The sequence below is a fragment of the Schistocerca serialis genome, chromosome 6 (assembly GCF_023864345.2).
Source record: "Schistocerca serialis cubense isolate TAMUIC-IGC-003099 chromosome 6, iqSchSeri2.2, whole genome shotgun sequence".
NCBI lineage: Eukaryota > Metazoa > Arthropoda > Insecta > Orthoptera > Acrididae > Schistocerca > Schistocerca serialis.
In genome coordinates this window covers 390,905,863-390,925,090 of record NC_064643.1, presented here as the reverse complement: position 1 = coordinate 390,925,090, position 19,228 = coordinate 390,905,863, and the positions used below count along the sequence as shown (strand labels likewise).

The window sequence follows — 19,228 nt, the reverse complement described above, 5'->3', positions numbered from 1 at the left end:
TAACCTCCTACTTGCAATAGGAGTGGAGACACAGAAGGAACTCTCTTTTTTTTTTTTTATCAGCCTGCTTTGCAGGACAGCCTACACAGAAGGGGGCAAAAAATGGCTTTCCGACTTCTGACATATAGCTTGCCTTGCTCAACAGGTGTGTTGTGGGAGTAGTATCAGCTTGATTTATTGAATTGTTTTGCAGGTGCTACATGTGCAGATGGACATGTGTGGGGGAAGGTTGAGATGGCTAGAGAAGGGGATGAACAGAGAAAGGGAACAACATGGTTGGATATGGAGAGAAGAGGAGATGGATAGGGAGAAGGACCTGGATAGGGCAAGGGGGAGATGGATAGGGAGAAATGGACTGTAGGAGGTAGATAGATAGATAGATATAGATAGATAGATATAGAGAGATATATGGGCAAGAGGAAATGAAAAGGGAAAGGGGAACAGGAGATGGACAGGGGAGGATGTATGAGGAAGGTACGGACAGGGAGACGGGAAGGAGATGAGCAGAAAGATGATGAGCAGAAAGATGGTTTGGGGGAGGGGGGAGGAGGAGGAGAACAGAAAGAGAGAAGGAGGAGGAGATGTACAGAATGAGAGGGAGGAGGAACAGATGAACAGAAAGGGGAGACAGGTATGGATAGAGAGAAGGGGGGAGGAGTAATTGGACAGAGAGAAGGAAGTGGATATGGACAGAGGAAGGGGGAGGAGGAGGGGTGTACTCAGAGAGATGAGGGAAGGAAGGGGTGTACAGTGAGAGAGGGAGGAGGAATTGGGTGAAATATATGTATCGAATGTGTACAGGAAACAGGTAGTTAATTATAAATCTCCCTCTCTACACAGGGTGTCCCGTTTATCTTGACCACCTTAAATAACTGTTTGTCCAGATGCAAATTACAAAATGTTTCAGGCAAATGTTCTTTAGCCATCAGGAGGACATCAATCAGCATGATTGCCTTCATTGTAGCTTTGTTTTTTACAAAGATATGACCAGCAGTATGACTTTTTTAAATGGCACCCTGCATTTTTTTATTCGGTAATTCATTTCCTCTCCTAAAGACCTATTCATAAAATGTATCACAGTGCACAATTCACTGAAACACAACATTATCAATTACATAACACAACATTGACATTGATGCTCCCAGCGCTTAGTGCAGGCACTCAGAGTAATGGAACACATCCACATGTTGATGTTGACTGAGGACAAATGTAAACATAAGTAGAACACACACCTGTCATTCTGTCAACCATGCAGATACAACCAGCAGCCATCTACAGAGCTGTGACAACAATGAGCTATTGTCATGGAGATATTTACAAAATAGTGTTATTTACTGGTTGAGGTAGGCCCGTGCAGCTGCACCACTGTAATTGTCAAGGATCAACTTAGTTTATTGCATTGTTCTTTAAAACGGACGTTAAATACCTATGCACAGCTTTCACTAACAAATCTCCAATATACAATGTCACCAGGTTGTATAGAAGTTTCTGGATAATCAAATTATGTTCTTTGTTTGAATGATATGATCTTCTTCACTGTGGCTTTGAAGCAAACTTGTTCCCATGTGGCCATAAACACTTTTGTAATGTCTGTTAGAGTTATCTGTTATGCTTTCTCCTGAATTTAGCATGCTGTTGAAATGTTTGTCTACTTGGTAGGGCCTGCCCTAATCTAAATTTTTTGAGTTGGACACTGCTACCACCTTTTTTTGTGTCAGTTTGGCTCTCAAAGGAATGACCAGCAACAGTACTTAGAGTCTGGAGAGAATTTGTGAGAGTAATGAATTTAATCGGATGTGATGAGAGTTTCTGGGAATATATGAAGTAGAGTATGTTGAAAAGTATGGTCTGAAAGCTGTGGGTGTCAAAGATTGGGGAGGGGTCAGCCTGAGAGAATTATTCCTGGTGATGGGCAGTAATACTACCAGATGGGGGTATAATGTAAGTACTTTAATTAGTTTCCACAGATGGCATAGGGAATATTCAGTTCCAGCTATTGCAGGACAAGGTTTCAGTTTCAGATATGGGGGACTGGAAATGCCTGTCACAGACTGAAAGGATTTTGCAAAGACAGCAGAAACAGTTAAGTAAGGTGTGCACTTCAGTGCAATAACTTTATAAGACTACAGTGTTGAGGGAATTGGGAACCAACGGAGACAACAATGGTGAATTTTTATATACTGGACAGGTCACTGTCAGATAGTGATTTTACAATAAATCTAATGGGAGGGCTATCAAGAGCCAGGCAGGCTTTCTCGCGAAGTATACATGGAATTGCATTTTAGACAGGATGAAAGTAGTTCATCTGAAATGGCGAGGCAAAATGAAGGCAGGTTCAAGTCGGAGAAAAATGTTTTTAAATCATATTATACTGAAAAAATAATGGATATATTATTGCTGATATTTTTTTGTGGGCTGTCGTCCAAGGCATAATTCTCTGTGTCGGATGATGGCCTTATGTCCATAACATAAATATTAGTAATGATGCAAATACTGGTCTTGAAAGCTTGCATTCAGTGGAAAGTTTTTTTGAAAGAAGATATTAGACCCTACTATGATAATAAATCAAGAATATTTGCAGACTATTAACAAAGCAGCACTGAAATTGTAAATGTAGAAGGAAGGGTAAGTGACTACATATAATGACATGTAGCAGAGAAGCTTCATGTGTTATTCGACTGAGAAGCAGGGACTGGCACCTTGAGTATCAGGTATACTGTGCATCATATGATGTAAGGTAAAATACACTGAGGTGGCGAAAATCGTGGGATTGCCGTATGAACACATGCAGGTGGTGGTAGTATCATGTACACAAGATATTAAAGGGGAGTCTATTGGCAGATCTGCCATTTGTACTCAGGTGATTCACGTGAAAAGGCTTCCAACTTGATCATGGCAGCTTGACAGGAATTAACAGACTTTGAACAAGGAAAGGTAGTTGGAGCTAGATGCATGAGACATTCTATTTCCAAATCTGTTTGGAATTCAATAGTCCATGATCCACAGTATCAAGAGTGTGCCACGAATACCAGATATCAGGCATTACCTCTCACCACAGACAATAGAGTGGCTGACAGCCTTCACTTAACAACCAACAGCAGCGGCATTTTTGTAAAGTTGTCAGAGCTAACAGACAAGTTAGAGTGCGTGAATTAACCGCAAAAATCAGTGAGGGATATACAACAAAGGAATCTGTTAGGACAGTGTGGCAAAATTTGGCATTTATGGGCTGTGACAGCAGATAATCGATGCGAGGGCCTTTGCTAAAAGCATGTGATCACCTGCAGCGTCTCACCTGGACTCTTGACAATATCAGTTGGACCCTAAAGGACTAGCAAACCATTGCCTAGTCAGACGAGTCCCAATTTCAGTTTGTAAGAGCTGATGGTAGAGTTTGAGTGTGGCACAGATCCCATGAAGCCATGGGCCCCAGTTATCAACAAGGCACTGTGCTAGCTGGTAGTGGCTCCATAATGGTGTGGGCCGTGTTTACATGGAACGGACTGTGCACTCTGGATCTTTGCTTGCAGACCATTTTCAGTCATTCATGGATGTTATGTTCCCAAACAATGATGGAGTTTGCACGGGTGACAATGCGCCATGTCACTGGGCCACAATTGTTTATGATTGATTTGAAGAGCATTCTGGACAATTTGAGCAAATTATTTGGGCATCCAGATCGCCCGCAAGAATCCCATCGAACATTTATGGGACATAACCAAGATGTCAGTTCATGCACAAAAACCAGTACTGGCAACACTTTCGCAATTGTGAATGTTCATAAAGGCAGCATGGCTCAATATTTCAGCAGAGGACTTCCAACGACTTGTTAAGTCCATACCACATTGAGTTGCTGCACTACACTGGGCAAAAGGAGGTCCGACATGAATTAGGAGGTATCCCATGGCTTCTGTCACGTCAGTGCACAATATTAAAAGTGAAAATAAATAGAAGGAAATGTAAGAGGAAACAGCACCTGAGGTTCAAATAAATGGCTTGTCCATACCACAAGTGATCTGTATCTTCAACAAGGTTGATGCACCACTTATTGTTCCCGAATTATGGTGGAATGGTCTGAGGAACACTGCACATCAGAGTGCTTGTGCGGTTCATCATGGAAGGTGTGTCCAATACCACACACACACACACACACACACACACACACACACACATTCTGATTCCTTATGAACAGTACCCCACAACTTAGCACCTGGGTGTGGGAGAACATGAAAAAGATTAAGTCAGATGGTAGGGTGGGGGGACACATGTGGAGCCAGGAGGGGTAGAGAATGTTTGAGTCACAGGAGAGGATGGATATAGGTGGCTTTCAGTGACAGTGGTAACATGTGGGTTAACAGCATTAAAAGTCCTGAAACTGAAAAGGAAGAGCACTTTGCCAACATGAAAACCAAGACATTTGAAGAATGTATTTTTGGAACATGGTCACATGCAGCATCCTACTCACTTGCACTGATTCCCATATATATAGAAACTTGTGACTGGAAAATATTTTGGTTCCAATGAAAAGTTTATGGTAACTGTAGTGGGTATTCTGGAGAACTGGAATTGAACCTAAAGGGTGGAATCTATGTATAGCAAAATATTGTGAACGTACACAACCTTTGCTCAGAAGAACAATAGCAACTGAGGATCATATTGACTAGACTGAAAACTCACTTCAGCTGTGAATGATGTATCCTTAACTGCATGACTAGTTTCAGAGACCTATAGTTCCATCACCTGGTGTCACACATCAAATGTGTTTGTTAAGTCATAGGTATGGGACAGGTGGGCCAATTACCCACAAAAGATCTAATTCGTGCATATGCCACATTTCAAAGTGCCAGAGCAGTGAGAGGAGTGCGTGCCCCACCAGTATCCAATGAACTAAATGGTGTGGCAGCAGAGGTGACCAGCATATGAACTGTGTGGCTGGGGATGGAAAGAAAATCGTGGGAACTATAGAAGTGCCCGAGTGACGGATCATTCACTTACATTATTAAAAGGTGCAGACAATAAAGAGGAGACACAATCACGGTATAATGTGAAACATATCAGTAATACACGCAAAAAATCATACTAAAATGAAACTCCATATTTAAGCAATAAAAATAAATAATACATACAAAAAACTGTATACTAAATGAAAAACCCCCATACTAAGGCAATAAAATAGGGCGATGGAGTAGTAAGATCTTACAATATATAACACAACTGTCTGTAGTGCTCATTAAGGCAGTAAAATATAAAATAAATCTGCTAACAGTTCAAAATGACAGAAAAACAGAAACCAGCTCTGTGCTAACAAGCCTCAGGAGCATGCACCCATGTGTTGAATATGCCTATGCTACCTTAGCTTACTCTAGTTTTTATCTGTACTTGTTCTAAAAATAGCCACGCACTTTTGCGTTTATGTTTTATCTGCCTGGTAGTTGACTCCTCGGCACACCGGGCAGCCCATCCAAGCAGTCGCCCTGCCAGGAGGAAGTATGTAAATGGCTCTCACCAAAAAATAGATTTTTCCTTGTATGGCCTGGCTGTTTACCAAAAAGTTATATGTCATCTCCTCAGTGTCTGAGAGCACCAACCTTGCCGACAGGCACCATGTCTGTCACATCAGAGTGCTGTCGGCAGGGAACTATTTTGCTACCTAGTTCATTGCCACAAAGGTAGCCATCTACTCCTCAGGGTCATTCCATGTAAAGTCATCCAGGCCTGACACCTATTATCTATTTGTGAACTGAGATTTGGTGTAATGCTTTTGTATCTAATATCATTAACTCTTGCCAATTTTTATTGCTTTACATACATTCTGTTGGTAGCAATTGCTGAAAGTTTTATGCAATGCGTTACTTCAAAGCAAACTGTAAAAATTTTAAAATTGGCTGTAGTTTTTAAATAAAAAATGGTAAGCTGACAGTTTTCTCCCTGAATATCCTTTCGGACATGCAGTTTCTGAAAACATGTTAGACTGGTCCAATTAAACTTTTTTAAATTAATTTTATTTAATTTTATTGTTAAATTATAAAAAATATTTTGGACAACTGCCCCTCTGGGAAACACTCAAAAAAATTAGAAAGTGATCTACAAATAATAAAGTTTCATCACACAAAAAATCAGTTTTGAGAAATGAATGGCACTGGGGAACACAAACACACACACACACACACACACACACACACACACACACACACACACACACACTAGAGAGAAATAAAATTACTACCCAAGAGACTTTAACAACATAAGTACACATAACAATATCCAAATTAAACAAAAATTGCAATATATGAAACAAAATTACACATTATAAAATATAGGGCAACTTGTACATTATATGACATATGAACACTTTCTTACCTCTGCCATAACCAAATTAACTCTATGTAAAAATACATAGCATTTTGTTTATAATATTTAAGCATTTTGTCAAAAGCCAATATTGTCAACACTGCACTAAGTGCTGGTGCTGCAATCTGCATTAAAGTTGGTTCGTAACTACACATGTGACAAGACACTTTGATGCTTAGACAATATTTTCTTGTACGAGAACCACTTTTCTTCCATCAACTTTGAGGACTCGTTGCTCAGAGAATAAGTACAGCCTGTTGCTGTTGTGACAACTTCACACAGAACATGAGAGAAAGAATCACAAACATCATTATCAGGCCAATAGAAGGACGGGGCTGGTCCACGAGGACATATGAACTTTGCTGTAACATCTCCTCCTTCGAAATTCACCTTCTCAACAATTCCCAAATACCAAGAAGAGCCATATGCACATGCAACATAGCAGTTGGGCTGCACAGTGTATTCTGGCATTAGTGGCAGAAGAGCATCTGAGAAATCATGCACAATAGTAAAATCCCTGCCACAGCTCAGCCTTTTTGCTCCCATCTTGGTTGGTGGTATTGGTACAATGTGATGCACAGAATTGTTTTTGCACTTGTTAAATGCTGAGAAAGATAATGTCTGACTTGTACTGTTTCATCTTTTGAAACAAAGAGAACTGAAATGCCTTGCAGGTTCTCGTGACAGAATTCAAATACCTGTGAAGCTGTAGGTATTTGACCTTTATAAACTCTTTGAAAACTTGTTTTTGTGACAAGTCTTAACAGTGCCACCAATACGATCACAGGGAGATTTGCCATTGCCGGTAGCAAACAAGGACCAGCTGCACTTTATGTTGAAGTCGTGCTCATGGTAGAAGATATTTCTGAAATTCTTACAATTTTTATATTGTGCAGCACAACCATCAGTGAAATATTCAACATACACAAGATAAATTTCTGGAAATTCACAATTAAAAAAATTCAATATTATCTTCTTCGTCTGGTACAAGAAGACTACCTCATGTTCTAGATCATCAGGAACAATACAAATACTTTTTGCATGCAAATGTGTGTCCTTTTTGAAGTGTGCAGAGTGCAGCTGCCATTGTTCCAATGGTACCCCTGCAGTTCATCTTGAGCAACAAAATTGAGATTTTCACTGAAATCCATTAAAATTAACAGTGATCCTTCATCGAGTGTTTCCTTCTTTATTTTCATATAATCAGATTGTAATTGAGAAAAAAAAAGGAAGAGTAAGTTTTTCAATTTTCTTAATTAGTGTGTCACAGAATTCTGATAGAGCAGTGATTTGAACACTTTAGAAGTCATTCTATCAGTTTATGCCCATTGACTGTATTGAACCATCTCATCAGGATCATAGTCTTCTATTTCATTTTCTAAGTGGGTTTGAAGCAATGAACTGGTGGGGCATTTTTCCACACAGACGAAACATATAGGCTCGGCTATTTATATCACATGTTGTTATTTTAATTAGATCTTGGTATGCTTCTTTAATAGAAATGGAATTCAGAAGCAATTTAATGTTTTGGCGGTAAATGCACACACATGCAGTATGTTTTCCTGATGATTCTGCAAGTATACACTGTTTTGGTTGAAGAGAAGCAAATTTTGAGAACCCTACTTTGTCTTCAGGATACTTTTTTTTTTGAGAGAGAATGCAGTTCAGTTAAATTACTTAAAACAAGATGCTTTTGTTCATGGGTATTTTTGGTGGTGCTCACTTTGTCTTTTTTCCCCCAGGTGTTATTCTTGTGTTTTCATCATCCAAATAAAAACTCTTTACTCTTTGCACGGTATCATGTGACAATGTCTTTCCTCTTTTCTGCTCAGCCATAATTAAATACCCTTCTTCATTAAAAGAGCTCTTGCTTGTCGTACCAAATATTCAGAAACCTGAAATTGGGAACTGACTTTCTGTCAAGACCAAGTTGGTGGCACAAGAGCAAGTAACTGAATTTTTTCACGATTATTTGCATATTCAATTTTCTGTTTCATTTTGTCTATGAGTTAGAATTCTCAAAAATAGAACCACTTTTCATCACCTGTAACTATACAACACAAAAATGGCTTCCTTTTATACTACCGAATGAGCAAAATTTCAGATTTTTTTTGCACTTTTCTATTTGCCTGTTGTTCAACTTGTGGCACCCATCTACCAGTCTTCTGAATCTTTCTCATCTCTCATAGCCTATTGGAAACAGCTTGTTGACTAACATCCAATTGCTCGGCAAGTCGATTTTGTGTTTGTGAATACCTTCATTGAACAATGCTTCCAATTCCACATCTTCATATTTTTTTGGTAGTTTTCCACGTTCCTTGTTCATAACATCGAAGCCACCATTTTTGAAATGCCGAAACCATCATTCACACACATTTTGCAATGGAGCATGTTCACCATAAGCTTCTCTAAGTAACTGGTATGATTCAGCACCAGTTTTCTTCAAATGAACACAAAAAATTAACTCTGCCTGTGAATGCTCTTTGTTCGGTACAAATTTCAACATATTGAACAAACAACACAACGCTACGCACACCTGTTTCCATTTTATCACTCGTGTGAGTGTCTTTCACTTGTTTATGATACAACAAAATGGCACAATGTCAAATCTTTATAGCACACACTGCATTGGTGCGACATCTGTTGTCTGAAATCTGCATTTCATACTTGTACACTTGGTAGATATTTATAATTAACTGGATTGCCTGTCGCACCCTGTGACTTAAGAAACCATGTGATGGGTGGCACCTGACAATTGAGCTATGGAATTCCTAAACTAGATGTGCAATAATAGATATATTCACAGTTGAAGCTGATTTTCAATCTACTTATTGTAAAAGTTCATTGCCCAAAAAAGAGACTGCAATGTAGTGCATTTTTTTAATCTAAAAATACATAGACTTGCAGTACTAGGCCATGTTGTACATTTATTTCAGTTCATTGGGGCATTTTGTTTATGAACAATCTGTTCACTTTCCATCATAATGAAAGTGTATGTGGCAAACAACATATCTAGCACAAAACAAAACACAAGAGTTTAAAAAAATCATTACCTTGACAGAAACATCACTTGCTACCTGGTTACTGTCATTGTGGACACAAATATAGCTTGAGAAGGTTTCGCCAAGATAAATATTTCTGAAAATAAAGAAAAAAAAGCTTCTCACTGCTTTGGTAACACATTTCATCAGCCATAAAACACTGGTGCTACATATCTTTTTGGACATAAAATTCATATGTATAAGAAGTGAAAAGCAAACAATGGAAAATCCAGAATGGAATGTAACAATATTATGAAAAGGAAAGTTACCACTCACCATATAGCAGAGACACTGAGTCACAGATAGGCACAACAAAAAGACTATCACAAATAAATAAAGCTTTCGGCCACTAAGGCCTTCGTCTAAAACAGGCATAGACACACACACAAGCAAACGCAACTCACACACGTGACTGTAATCTCAGGCAACTGAAACCACACTGCAAGCAGCAGCACCAGTGAATGATGGGAGTGGCAACTGCCTGGGGGTAAGGAGGAGGCTGGGGTGGGGAGGGGGAGGGATAGTAAGGCGTGGGCGGTTGACAGTGAAGTGCTGCAGGTTAGATGGAGGGACAGGGGAGAGGGGGGGGGGGAAGTAGTGGAAAAGGAGTGACGTAAAAAGATAGTATGATGGTGGAACGATGGCTGTGTATTGCTGGAATGGGAACAGGCAAGGGGATGGATAGGCGAGGAGAGTGACTAACAAAGGTTGAGGCCAGGAGGATTACGGGAATGTAGGATGTATTATTGCAGGGAGAGTTCCCACCTGCGCAATTCAGAAAAGCTATTGTTGATGGAAAGGATCCATATGGCACAGGCTGTGAAGCAGTCATTGAAATGAAGGATGTCATGTTTTGCAGCGTGTTCAGCAACAGGGTGGTCCACTTGTTTCTTGGCCACAGTTTGTCAGTGGCCATTCATGCGGATGGACAGCTTGTTGGTTGTCATGCCCACATAGAATGCAGCACAGTGGTCGCAACTTAGCTTATAGATCACATGACTGGTTTCACATGTGGTCTTACCTTTGATGGGATAGGTGATGTTAGTGACCATGCACTGTCCAATGGCATTATCCTCGTATCTGCACAAATGCTTTTGGCTGCCTTAGTTGCTGTCATCCCTCCACTGACTGGAGTAGGTGATGGTGGGAGGATGTATGGGACAGGTCTTGCATCTAGGTCTCTTACGGGGGTATGGACCATGATGTAAGGGGTTGGGAGCAAGGGTTGTGTAAGGATGGACGAGTATATTGTGTAGGTTCGGTGGACGGTGGAATACCACTGTGGAAGGGGTTGGAGTTGATTTGGGGGAAGAGACCAAACAGCAAGGTCATTGGTCTTAGTGGATTAGGGAAGGATTGGGGAGGAAGTTGTCCATGACCTGTCAGAGGAACCATCCCGGCATTTTCCTGAAATGATTTAGGGAAATCACGGAAAACCCAAATCAGGATGGCCGAAAGCGGGATTGAATCGTCATCCTCCCGAAAGAGAGGTGGGAGGGGTGGGAAGGATAGTGGGCGGATGCACTATTTTCGACAAAGGCCTTGCTGACCAAAAGCTTATTTTGTGACAGTCTTTTTGTTGTGGCTATCTGTGACTCAGCATCTCTGCTATATGACAAGTAGCACTATCCTTTTCATTACATTGTTACATTCCATATTGCATTTTCCACTGTTAGAAGTGACATAATCTGTTTTTATAAAAAAGTAATTCAGTATTGTCTTACAAAGCCAGCATCTATTTGCTACAAATATAAACTCCTACTAGGTAATAACAGCATAATCGTTGAAGAAAAATATTAACTTTCACAATACCAAAACTGATGAAAACGAGTCCCAGATATATAAGCCACAGAGGTCTTTATTGATACTCAACACAGCATTTAACACAAAGTTCACATCAAGAACTGCAGTTAATACTGAGTTAGTGAAATAAGCCAGTCATTCAAGAAAACTTGTAATTACAATATTGTAACTAAATCTTTGGTTGTGCAAAATATGTAATATTTTCCTTGCTCTTCAACTAGGAAAACATCTGAGAACAGCTGACTAGCAGAATGTAATGTGTTTTATATAGATCTACTCTTTGTAGTTCTTGAGTTAAAAAAAAAAAAAAAAAAAAAAAAAAAAAGCTTGCTTATAATTCTACTGACCGGCAATAGATTCTTTAACTAACAAAAGATCATATCCACTGTAACTTTTTATAAAAAATGTAAATTTCAAGAAAGTTTTTCCATGGAAAATACATAGAACAGCAGTTTATCAGCAGATTGCTCTATCTGCAAGCAAATACTGTTTAAAAAGTTTTCATGTCCTTTGAATCCTACAGACATACCAATTATTCCATCAGAATATCTACTTCTACGCCTACATGCATATTCCACAAGCTATTGTATGGTGCACTATTAGTCATTTCCTTTCCTGTTCCACTTCCAAAGAGAACCAGGGAAAAACAACTGTCTATATGTCTTTGTAGAGCCCAATTTCTCTTATGTTATCTTTGTGGTCCTTGACAAAATGTACACTGGCAGCTGTAGAATCATTGTGCAGTCAGCTTTGAAAGTTGGTCTCTGAATTTTCTCAATAGTGTCGAAAAGAATTTCACCTTCCCTCCAGCGATTCCCATTTGAGTTTCCGAATCATCTCTGTATCATGTGTGCTGACTGACCATACCTGTAATAAATCCAGCAGCCTACCTCTGAACTGCTTCAGTGTCTTCCTTCAATCTGATCTAGTGGGAATACCACACACATTAGCAGTACTCCAGAATGGGCCACACTAGTATTCTGTATGCTGTCTTCTTTACGGATGAACCACACTTTCTAAAAATTCTGCCAATAAACTGAAGCCAACCATTTGCTTTACTACTACAACTCTTACATGCTCATTTCATTCCATATCGCTCTGCAACATTATGCCTACATATTTAATCGATGTGACTGTGTCAAGCAGCACACTACTAATGCTGTATTTGAACATTATGTAATTGTTTTGTCAACTCATCTGCATTAACTTACATTTTTCTACATTTAGAGCTAGCTGCTATTTATCGCAACGACTGCAGCATTATGCCTACATATTTAATCGATGTGACTGTGTCAAGCAGCACACTACTAATGCTGTATTTGAACATTATGTAATTGTTTTGTCAACTCATCTGCATTAACTTACATTTTTCTACATTTAGAGCTAGCTGCTATTTATCGCAACGACTAGAAATATTGTCCAAATTATCTAGTATCCTCCTACAGTCATTCAATGATGATACCTTCCTGTGCATCATAGTATCATCAGCAAACAGCCGCAGATTGCTCCTCACCCTGTCTGTCAGATTATTTATGTATATAGAGAATAAAAGTGACCCTATCACACTCCCCTGGGGCACACCAGAAGATAACCTTGTCTCTAATGAACACTTGCCATGAAGGACAATATACTATATTCTATTATTTAGGAAGTCTTTGCGTGCCTCACATATCTGGGAACCTATTCTGTAAGCTCATACCTTTGTTAATAGTCTGCATTGGAGAACTATGTCGTATGATTTTTGGAAACTTAAAGAGTATGGAATCTGCCTGTTGCCCCTTCTTCCATTGTTCACAGGATAACGTCAGAAAACGGCAAGCTCACTAAATCCGTGCTGATTTGGGGACAGAAGCTTTTCCATCTGCAGGAAATTTATTATGCTGAAACTGAGAATATCTACAAGGATTCTGTGGCAAACGAATGTTAAGGATATTGGTCTGTAATTTTGCGGGTCCATTCTTTTACTCTTCTTATAAGGGAGTTACTTGACTTTTTTCTGGTCACTTTGAACAGTGAGCATGGGGAAAGATTCACAATGAATGCAAGCTATAAGGGACTAATGCAGTAGAGGATTCTCTGTAAAACTAAAATGAGATTCCTTCTCGACCTGGTGCCTTATTTGTTGTCAGCTCTCTTAGCTGCTTCTCTGTGCCAAGGATGCCTGTTACTATGTCCTCCATAAGGACGTCTGTGCAATGGTCAGATGTTGGTATGTTTGAATAATCCTTCAGTGTGAATGATTTCTTAAATATGAAATTTAAAACTTCAGCTTTCCTTTTGCTATCTTGTATTGTCACACTAGACTGGTCGATGAGTGGCTGGATACAAGCCTTTGACCTGCTTAGCAATTTTATGTAGGATCAGATTTTTCTTGGTGGTATGACGGTGGTCGTAGATGTACGTTTTGCGCACTGATCTTTTTGCTGCCACATGAATCCTCACTAACTTTTGCCTGTTGTCATTTACACATTCTGTTTTGAACCAATGCTTCCACAGCATTTTCCAAATTTTGTGATTAAACTGCGGTGGGTCTTTTCCATGCTTAATCTACCTACTATGCTCATACTTCTCCTCCAGAGCACAATTTACTATAGATTTAAACTTCATCCATCATTACTCTATGTTCATCATAGTGGAACTAAATGATGTCCATTCAGTGTAAGACAACAACAACTGCTTATATGCTCTTTCTAGAAAAAATAATCTTCTAGACTTCTTGATTGATTTATTAACTTTAGTAACCACTGTTGCTATGATGCCATCATGATCACTAAGCCCTGCCTGTATACTGTTGCCATCAATTAGGTCATGCCTGTTTGTAGCTGCAAGGCCTAAAATATTTTCACTGCATGTGGGCTCTCAAACTAATCCTTCAAGACAGTTTTCCAAAAGCTGTGTCCAAAAGAACTTCAGAATATATTATATTCAACTATCTTTTACCCCGCGATATTGATGGAAATTAACACAAATGTGACGATCAGAAAGTGTTTATGTAAACACACTCTGCAAATATATAGACTATTTTTCTACACGTTAACAATGGCAACTGAATCTTTTTTCATAATGTTGTACCAGCTTTCTTATTCCATTCTTACCTCAACACAAAAATGTCTGCAGTCTGTCTATTAAGCCAATATCATCATGGTCTCCTACAGTTCCACATCCAAGAAATCCACAGGATGTCATGTTACTGGGGACAACAATCGATGTGGCTGCACACTGTGAGACATTCAATGCCGGCTTACCTGAACCCACGAAGCTTCACTGTAACAGCCCCTGATGTGTTATATAACAACTTCTTGAGGGAAAGAGGATCAATTTTCTCTGATTTATAAGATTCTTTAGGGGTGTAAAGGTAATAGAAAGTAGTACTGACATTAAATCAGGAGGCATGCTTTGATTACAGTGTACCACAAATCATAATAGCCAGATATATTTTAGTCCTATTGTCAATTACATCATTTTAACAATCACCACAGGTGAGAATACCTCTCTAAAACAGTTTTCAATACAAATGTTTTGAAGCCTTTCTGGAAGTTTTCTGTTTTCAGAAAAATACCAATTATGCTGAAACTTCCTGAAAGTAAAATCATGTGCTGGACTGAGACTCAAACTTGGAACCTTTGTCTTTTCCGGGCAAGTGCTTTACCAACTGGGCTACCCAAGCACAACTCTTGATCCATCTCCACAGATTTACTTCCCCCCATACCTTACCTCATACCTCCCAGACTTCACAGAAGTTCTCCTGCAAAACTTGCAGGTCTAATACTCTTGGATGAAATGATATTGCGGGGACATGGCTTAGCCACAGCCTGGGGATGTTTCCAGAATGAAATTTTTACTCTGCAGCAGAGAGTGAGTTGATAAGAAATCTGCCAGGAAGCAAGATGATGGCGAAAGTTGTCTGAAATTTGTAAAGCTATAAAAAGTTTGATGTGTAAAGCATACAACAACTTTCACTGTCATATCTTAGCAAAAGCTCTTGCTGAGAACCTGACAAATTTCTGGTCCTAAGTGAAACTGCTGAGTTGGCCAAAGGCTTGGTCACCAGTCTGGTGTGGCAATAGAAGACAACAAAAGTAGTTTTAAAATTCAGGTTGAAGCCATTCTGTCTGAGGATTGTACAAACATTACATAGTTTGACCATCACAGACACACCCGTATGGAAGACATAGTAATAGGTATCCCTGGCATAGAGAAGCAATTCAGTCTTACGGAGAGTACTCGACGGTGTTAGTCCCTTAGTTAGGTTGTATCATAAATCTCTTGCCCAGCACAAAGTCGCAAGCAACTGGAGAAAAGAAGAGGTGACTCTAATATACAAGAAGGGTAAAATAAATGGACCCATAAAATTACAGATCAACGTCCTTAATATCAATCTACTGCATACACTGAGTTCAGATATAATAGATTTTCTTGAGAAAGAAAGCTTCCATCCACAAATCAGTATATACTTAGGAAATGTCACTCATGCAAAACTCAGTTTGCCATTTTCTCACATGATATCCTGTGCACCATGGATAAAGGGCATGAAGCAGATTCAATGTTCCTAGATTTCCAGGAACATTTGATGTGATGCCCCACGGCAAACTTTTAATGAAGGTCTGAGCATTTGCAATCAGTTCCCAAATATGTAAATGGCTCTGAGACTTCTTATGTGATAGAACCCAGAGCATCGTCCTCACCAGGAGTGCACCAAGGAAGTGCAATAGGACCACTCTTATAGTTAAAAGCACAAATGATATGATGGACAGCAATCTCCAACGTTTGCTCATGATGCTGTGGTGTGCGGGAAGGTGTCATTGAGTGACTAAGCTTGCTCTAAATATAGAAAACTAAGTTAATGCAGATGAGTAGGAAAAACAATCTTGTAATGGTTAAATACAGCATTGGTAGTGTGCTACTTGACACATGCTGATTAAATATTTAGGTGTAACGTTGCAAGCCAGTATGAAATGGAATGAGCTTATAAGTGTGATATTAGGGAAAGTGAATAGCCAACTAGGATTTATGAGAATAATTTTAGGATAGTGTAATTCATCTATAAAGAAGATCACTTATAGAACACAAGTGTGACACATTCTTGAATACTATTTGAATGTCTGTGATCCCCAACAGGATGGATTGAAGGAAATCATCAAAGCAATTCAGAAGCGAGCCACTAAATTTGTTACTGGTAGGTCAATCAACATACAAATATAACGGAGATGCATCATGAACTCTAATAGGAATCCCTGGAGGAAACATGACATTCTTTTCATGAAAACCTATTGAGAAAATTCAGAGAATCAGCATGTCAAGCTGACTGCGGAATGATTCTACAGCTGCCAATGTAAATTTCTCTTAACAACTACGAACAGAAGATATGAGAAATTAGGGCTCATATGGAGGCATACAGCAGCCATTTTTCCCTCGCTCTATTTGCAAGCGGAACAAGAAAGGAAATTATTAATAATGGTACAAGGTACCCTCCTCCATGCACCACACAGTGGTCTGCAGAATGTGGGTTTAGATGAGAGTATTTTGTAACCTATCTTCTTTGTATACTAGTATTCCATCAATTCATCAATTAACCGAAGTCTGACACCTGCTTTACATACAACTGAACCTATTTACATTCCATTTCATATTCTTACAAACTGTTACATCCAGGTATTTTTAATAGCTAAACAATTCCAACTGTGACTCTTTGATATTATAGTTTTAGGATACTACTACTTTTTATTTCATGAATATATATAACTGTACATTTATGTACATTTAAAGCACAATGCTAATCTTGTCAAGATCTGACTGAATATTTGTGCAGAATCAAACAACTGAAAGTTGAGGATGGAATAACAGCAATATGGAAACGATACATGGCTACTAACCACACAGAGGGGATGGTTGGTTGGTTTAAAAGAGGGGGCAAGGGACCAAACTATGAGGTCATCGGTCCCTTGTTCTTAATAAAACAATGCTACAAGTGTGAGAATAAAACGGATGAGACGTATAACACAAAACAGGAAAAAAGCAAAAACCACAAGAACGAAGGAGAGGCAATGAACCCTAAAAGGAACAAAAGAGGACTGGAAAACAACAGAGAGGCATTAGAAACAGAAGAAAGTAAAACAAAAAAGCAGATTACAGTGGGTGGCCGACCATGAGAATAAAAAGGAAAAGCCAGCCACTCTGCAACAAATCCACCCTAAAAGCACTAGGGTGGAGGACACAGAGGGACAGAGGATGTACGCTAAAACCTACATAGAAGTATAAAACCCACTCTCACGAATAAAATATAAAACTAAAGCTGCTGCTGACGCATCATCACCCAACACCGAAGGTAGGGAGCTGGGAAAGTTAAAAGCCCGAGCGGCTAAAAGTGGGCAGTCCAGCAAGAGGTGGACGACTATTATTTGGGAGCCACAGCAACACAGAGGAAGATCTTCACGACGCAGTAGGTAACCATGAAATTAGCCATGTATGGCCAATGCGGAGCTGGCAGACGACAACTAATTCCCTGCGAGAGGACTGCATGGAAGACATCCACACATTCATTGTCTCCTTAATGACACGAAGCTAGTTGTGCATACTGTTATGCCATTCCGTCTCCCAAAGCCTGAAAACCCTGCAGTGTAAGACAGAATGCAGGTCAACTTCTCAGATGCCCATCTCCAGAAGCAGTTTCCGCATTGCATGTTTGGCCAGCCTGTCGGAAAGTTCTTTGCTGGGATTCCGACGTGTCCTGGTGTCCACACAAACAGGGCATAGATGGATTCCTGGATGGACACTAGCAGAGGATGGTGTGGGTAGCACTGGTTGATAGCTTGTAGGCTGCTCAATGTGTCAGTAAACAGGAGAAATGACACACCAAGGCATGAACGGATGTGCTCAAGAGCACGAGATATGACCGCCAGCTCTGCAGTGAAAGCACTGCAGCCATCCGGCAAGGAGTGCTGCTCAATATGTCCTCCACGAACATATGCAAAGCCTACATCACCATCAGGCATTGAGCCGTTGGTGCAAACCACATCAGAGCCACGGAACACGTAAAGAATTGAGAGGAAGTGACAGCGGAGAGTGGCGGGGTTAACGGAGTCCTTAGGGCCATACAAAAGGTCCAGACGAAGCTGCGGCCGAGGCATACACCATGGAGGTGTACGTGAACGGACCGCAAGTAGAGGTGGCAAAGGGAAGAACTCCAGTTAGGAGAGAAGGGATTGCACATGAACCGCAATCGTTAGTCCCGACCTGGGGCGCCGATGTGAGAGATGGACTACCGCGGGCGAGAAAAGGGGATGGTAATTTGGATGCTCAGGAGAACTACAAATGTGTCCAGCGTAACTGGCAAGCAGTTGTGCACATCTGATCTGCAATGGAGGGACCCCAACCTTCACTAGTACGCTGGTCACCGGACTCGTCCTAAAAGCTCCTGCCGCTAGTCGAACTCCGCAGCGGTGCACAGGGATGAGTAAATGCAATGCTGAGGGTGTTGCCGAACCATAAACCACACTCCCATAGTCAATTTGGCACTGGACAAGGGCTCTGTAGAGTCACAGCAGCGTAGAGTGATCTGCACCCCAATTGGTGTTGCTCAAGAGAATGGAGGGCATTGAGGTACCGCCGGCACTTACGTTTAAGCTGATGAAGATGAGTAAGCCACATCAATCGAGCGTTGAAAACCAGTCCTAAGAATCGATAGGTTTCTACTACAGTGAGTGGATCGTCATCAAGGTAAAGTTCTGGGTCCGGATGAACGGTACGATGGCGACAGAAGTGGATGACATGACTTTGCGGCTGAAAACTGGAAGCCGTGGGATAGAGTCCATCATTACGCCTTGTGGATGGCTCCCTGTAGGCGCTGCTCAGCAACACCAGCACTGAAGCAGCAGTATGATTTGCAGAAGGCGTCTGTATACAGAGAAGGTGAGACGGAGGGCCCGATAGCTGCTGCTAAACCATTAATAGCCGCTAAAAATAGAGACACACTCAATACAGAGCCTTGTAGGTCACCATTCTCCTAGATATGGAGGAAACTGTGGGAGGCACCA

At 40.3% G+C, this 19,228-nt stretch overlaps 1 protein-coding gene across 1 annotated transcript in view; it reads right to left on the bottom strand.

Annotated features, from left to right (window-relative positions):
- The window catches only part of LOC126483621 (trafficking protein particle complex subunit 13), a 215,589-nt gene that overhangs the window by 116,932 nt on the left and 79,429 nt on the right, over nt 1-19,228 (bottom strand). Inside the window, exon 3 of the mRNA XM_050106665.1 lies at nt 9,405-9,489. Coding sequence (XP_049962622.1) covers nt 9,405-9,489 — 85 coding nt within the window. The remainder of the gene's footprint in view (nt 1-9,404; nt 9,490-19,228) is intronic.